The sequence below is a fragment of the Poecilia reticulata genome, linkage group LG9, assembly GCF_000633615.1.
Source record: "Poecilia reticulata strain Guanapo linkage group LG9, Guppy_female_1.0+MT, whole genome shotgun sequence".
Lineage (NCBI taxonomy): Eukaryota > Metazoa > Chordata > Actinopteri > Cyprinodontiformes > Poeciliidae > Poecilia > Poecilia reticulata.
In genome coordinates, this window is record NC_024339.1 from 10,436,717 (window position 1) to 10,442,306 (window position 5,590).

The 5,590-nt window shown below is 39.4% G+C and overlaps 1 protein-coding gene across 1 annotated transcript in view; it reads right to left on the minus strand.

The window, feature by feature from the left end:
* Positions 1–5,093, minus strand: part of mmp11a (matrix metallopeptidase 11a) — a 30,364-nt gene extending 25,271 nt beyond the window's left edge. The window contains exon 1 of the mRNA XM_008417802.2: positions 4,817–5,093. Coding sequence (XP_008416024.1) covers positions 4,817–4,921 — 105 coding nt within the window. The 5' untranslated portion in view covers positions 4,922–5,093. The remainder of the gene's footprint in view (positions 1–4,816) is intronic.
* Positions 5,094–5,590: the final 497 nt, after the last annotated feature.

Below are 5,590 nucleotides of genomic sequence, written 5' to 3' on the forward strand. Positions count from 1 at the left end.
ATCTATCTATCTATCTATCTATCTATCTATCTATCTATCTATCTATCTATCTATCTATCTATCTATCTATCTATCTATCTATCTATCTATCTATCTTCTGGTCGACTCACTCAGCGTTTACACACGCATGTGAAAATGGCTGCAAACAAATGTATAATTCTACAGCTATATATCTTTGAAAAGCAGAAGTGGCGCCTCCTGCACAACCAACAAGAACATAGCAAGTGGTTTCTGGATAGTAAGTCAACAACAAACCACTTGTCTTTTCCAGCAGCCATTATGCAGCACATAACAAAGGTAAAACCAGCTGACCAAATGTGCTGGAACCCTCCTGGGGTTGCTAGGTCATGGAGGGGTTTTGCTGGGGTTTCTAGGTGATGGGCAATGCCTGCTGTTTTGTAATGGCTTATTTTCCAGACACCAAAAATCATGAATTTTTTGCCAAAACCCAAAATGGTTGTTTTGTTTTTTAGAGACCCAAACGGAAGAACAAAAATGTTCAAAATGTGAATTTTGAATCATCGTCCCTGTTTACTGCTCCATGAGCTAAACAGCTGCAGTGGGACATTGTTGCTTTTTCCATCAGCGTTCGTTCATGTCAGTCCTGGTTGAAAATTATGATCCAATCTAAAACACAAAAGTTTTCTTTCACATGCAGAAATGAAACTCCGTCTCTCATGACATCCCCGACAGCTCAGAGTTTCCATGACACTTGTTTTGAATGAAACTGCGTATTGTTTCCATCTCGCAGTACAATAAAAATGTGCAAACATTTCTTTGTGTTTACCAGAAAACACTCTGTTTGACTGAACCAAAAATAATCATGTTGTCTAAAATGTGGATATTATTGCTGCTTTTTAATGTAAACATATGCTGATTGAAAATTATGATCACCAACAAGAGAGGTGAGTTACACAGATCATATCTTCATTTTGGCACCTGTTGGTGAGCTGGATGTGTTGGGCAGGAAGTGAACTTTACATCTCAAACGTTTACGAATCAGAAGCAGAGAAAATGGTTTGGAGCGTCTCCAGAACGGTTCTCAAAATGCTGAAAAAGTTAATTCTGGTTCTGATACCAAGGCGATCACAGTTTGTGGCTCATACGAAGGTCTGAGCGTCCGCGTTGACCCCGGTCCTCTGCCAAAAGCTCCAACAATAAGCTGAACTGGAGTGATGGAAGAAGAATGTGTCCTGCTTTGATGAATCATGTTTTCTTTGTCATTTCATAGATGGATGGGCAAACATCCATCTATGAAATCCAATATTTGCACATATGTTAAATGTTAAATGTGACTTTGTGTTACTTGCCATCAAGAACTATTACTTGACATCACACTGCAAACAACACAAAAACAAATATTTTTGGTCTAGTTTTTAGTGCAATTATCTAAACACAATAGAAGCAAGACAAGTACTAGTTTCACTGGCAGATTATTTCACTTATAACTTAAACTTTGCCCTCTGAATTTAGAAACTATTGACTTAAAACAACTTATGGCTACAACTTATGGCTACAACTTATGGCTAGGTCTTATGTCTAGCAGAAAAGTTATTTGTTAGTTTTTGTTTTATTTCAAGTGTACAAGAAACTAGATATACTTTTTAAGATTTCGTGTTTTTGCATTGTAACTAAGGTGATGTAAAAGCAGGAAGTGCTGCCACCTGCAGGTAGGAGTTAGCAATCACCCAGTGTTTTTATGGCCATTTTTGCGGAAAATTTGGAATAAACTGACAATTATGCACTAAAACCTAAAAAAACAGGGATCTGTTCATTATGCATAATTTTCCTTGATCGATGTAGTTTGGAGTCTTGAGGGCCACATAAATAGGTGTGGTGGGCTGGATTTGGCCCCCGAGCCTTGAGTTTGACACCTGTGCAGTAAGTGGGGGAGAGTTGAAGAAGTTGGACAGACATTAGAGGAAATGCTGCCCTGAAACACAGCTGACTCATCCACATTTCATGCCATAATAAATAAGATTCCCACTATTATCAGTGCTGAGGTGCCTCAGGGAGCTGTTGTTGGCAACTGCTTTATGTAACTAATACAATAACTTGTCATCTAATTTAGTTACTGATTTTAAAATCAAGTAATCAGTACTAACTGAGTAATAAGCAACCAGAACTCAAGGTATCTATGCCTAAGCTACATTCACACAGCAGGTCTTGATGCTCATTTCCAATTTTTTTTGCTGAAATGTAATGTTTTTTTTGCATTGTCGTTCATACTACTTGCACCTCTGGGCCACCGTAGTCTTCCATGTTAATGTTTCACAACCCCAAAGTGACCCAAACGTGCAGAAGAAGAACGTTGACGTCACACAGCAGCGCATTGGTTACGTTAGTGATAATGAAAGGATTGGTTTATGGATTGATTTTAAAGTTTAGTCAGGAATGTGAGCCGACAGCATCGTCACAAGATCATAACAACATAGAGGAAGCTAACAGAAAGAAAGCACAGCTAATAGCGATAGCTTATTGTGGAACATTGACTTAAACATCTGTAGAGAACAAATCTATCTGGATGTGGAGTCAGAGCAAAGAGTGGTGGGATTGCGATCTGATGCTTCACTGATACAGATTTCCTAATTATAATTTTCAGCCGTTGTTTACATCCTGATCTGGCAGATTTCTATCGAAGTCCTTCCTGCCATCAGCATCTACAAAAACCTTGAATAATATGAGTTGCATATAATTTCCCTGTGGGATTAATAAGGTATTTTTGAGTTTATGAAGTGAAACTATCAGCTGGACTTCTTTTCTTTAGACGCCCACTCCTCTCCCACCGAGGTGCGACCCTGGGCGGACAGCCTCATCAGATTGCTCCCCTCCAGTTGTGGCATCAGAACAACAAACACCGATCTCAGATGCAGCTCTTTGCATCTCCGCTGTGCGAGCTTGACGATCCATAAACATGAAACGGCAGATAGAGTTTGACCCGCCGCAGCTTGTCCTCGCCCGAGTATAAATCTAGTAAAAGCACCAAATAAAAGTTTGCTGTTCTGTCCCCGTTCATCTCTCACCTCTGATCATCTTGTTCCGCCTCGGCTGACAGATGTTCCTGGAGGAATTTACGGTTTTCCCTGTCAGGATCTTTGCAGCTTTCGTCCGGACCACACCCCCTGCTGAGCGTAATTTGCTGATGCTTTCAGAGCAACAAGGCGACCTACATTAGATAAATGTTTCTCCGCAACTTGGCAACTATTCTCAGTAACATTTTTATCCAAACGGCCTGGTTCTTCTGGTGAACTGTTTTTGCCGGTTTACCTGTAAACAGGACATTCCTGCGAAGGAGGCTGGCATACCAAACAATCCACTCACTGTAAACAGAGCTTAAATATTTACTCAGAAAAGTTGTAATTTGATGGGAGATGAGAGGTAAACAAAACATAGGAGACTTCTGTAATGACAGAATGCAATAATCACAACAGCATGTGATTTAGGAGCTGATTAAAGATAAAAATGAGTTGATCTGACAGTCCAACTACTGTCGCCATCAGGACTGCTGCTAATGTTGGACCTCTTCTCTTTTATGGTGTTGTTGACAAAATGCCTGAAAGGCCTGTTATTACAGCTTCCTGCCATGGCTGCAGTGGAGCTCAGTAACCTGCACGTCTTTTTTTCTACTCATTCCCCCCCAAAAGATCAGACCTGCCTGCAAAAACACAACTCTGCTGTCATCTATAGAAGTCCAAACGTGCCTAAATTAACCAAAACCAAAAAAAGATCCTCCTTAACACCAAGGCTTCAGCAATGCAATGGTTGTTTCTGGTTTACTTCTAGTGCAAGAGGTAAAAAAATAAGAGAAAGTAACAGGAAAAAGATAAAGAAAAATATACAAACATAGATATATATATAAAAAATAGGAGGGAGTTTAAAGGAGATACCATAAATTTATGAGCATTAAGAATGTGGAAATAAATAAAAACATTCAAAACACTCTTTAGTTTAATAATTTTAGGGGTAAAATAAATAATATATACAGAAATAAACATGTTTAAAAATGAAACAACAAAAATAAAATATGAGATTAAATTTTAAAATAATTAATTAGGAATAATATTACATGGAGACACTTTTATATCTAAAACTTAATTATAATAAAACATTAGTGGAGAAGGGTGTGAAATGTATGTCAAATATGTCAAATAAGAGAAAATAAAAATGTTACTGGAAATAAAAAAAAACATAAAAAGTAAACAAAAGCACCTATATAAATTGATGAAACATTAACAATGGTTCATACTCATGTTTTTATTTATTTCTTTATTTGCATGGTTTTTGCAGTAATTACTTTGCTAAGACTACTTCTTTATGTAGTTTTAACTTTTGGCAGTTCTGGGCTTCCATACTCATTCTGCCTGTGAGCGATTCTTACGGAGATGCTCAGAGTAAGGGCTGCGTGTTTACGTTGATGCTGAGCAGACAGAAAATAAATGGTGATAATAGTCATGCTTTAAACAACTTTAAGATGTAATTGCAGGTCAAGCGCAGTGCGGGTCTAAAATAACAATTTTCTTAATCACAACAGTAGAGAAATTGGTCCTAATGAGTTAAAGGTGCCTACATATCTAACCTGCCAACTAATATTCCAAACAACAGCGAAAATCCAACTCTTTAACAACCGCAACCTGTTGCGCATGAACGTGCATGCATGCCTGTTTTCATAGAGTGCGGGGGGATTTGAGGGATATTCAGCTGAATAAAGAAAATCAGCAGCAAGTATGTGTTAAAGACGCGTGCAGAAGTTTTAAACTCAGATTATTTAAACTAGAATAATCTCCTGCATGAAGTTGAAGTGGAAACTGGAACTCACCGGTGCCGCTTTGTACCTGCCGGCTCCGCGCACTGGAGCACCAAGCATGCTCTGGAAACACTGCAGCGCAAACACGCAGAAGCACACGACCAGAGAAGTCCGCATCCTCACCGCCGTCCGTCCGGAGCCGCGCAGGATGGAGGTGCAGCGGGTGTTTTTGGCGCAGTGTGCGGTGTGCAGTGCCGAGAGTCACACGGCTCCAGGATGTGGGGCGACTTCTCCTTAAATACACTCTGATTTCTTTGTTCCCTGTTTTTTTTTCCCCATACACTTTTTTTTTGCAGCCCCGGGCTGATAATACCACCCGCTACCATGTGACTCTTAACCGTTTCACTGCCGCGTACTGCAGCGCGAAGAGTTGAGGGACTTTTCATCCAGAAAAAAAGTAATTTAATACCAATTAATCAAACAGTTCCACACATGAAGCCCAAGCTGTGACGCACAGGGCGACCTGGAAATATCTGGAACAAGAACGCCAAGAAAACAACCGGCAAACCGCAAAAATGCAGTCAGTTTTATAAACTTTCTGGTGAAAATTCTCATTGCTGTCGAGCACATGTGTCAAATTAAAGGTTCGGGGGCCAAATCTGGCCCAGCTTACCTTTTTATGTGGCCCGAAGGCAGAAAGTACCAAAAAACTGTAATCAAATAAGTAGCAGTACTTCAACATATTCTCAAGTAAAAGTAAAAAGTAGTCGACCAAGAACTTACTCAAGTAAGAGTAAAAAAGTATTAGGTAAAAAGTCTACTTCAGTTTTGAGTAACTGATTAATC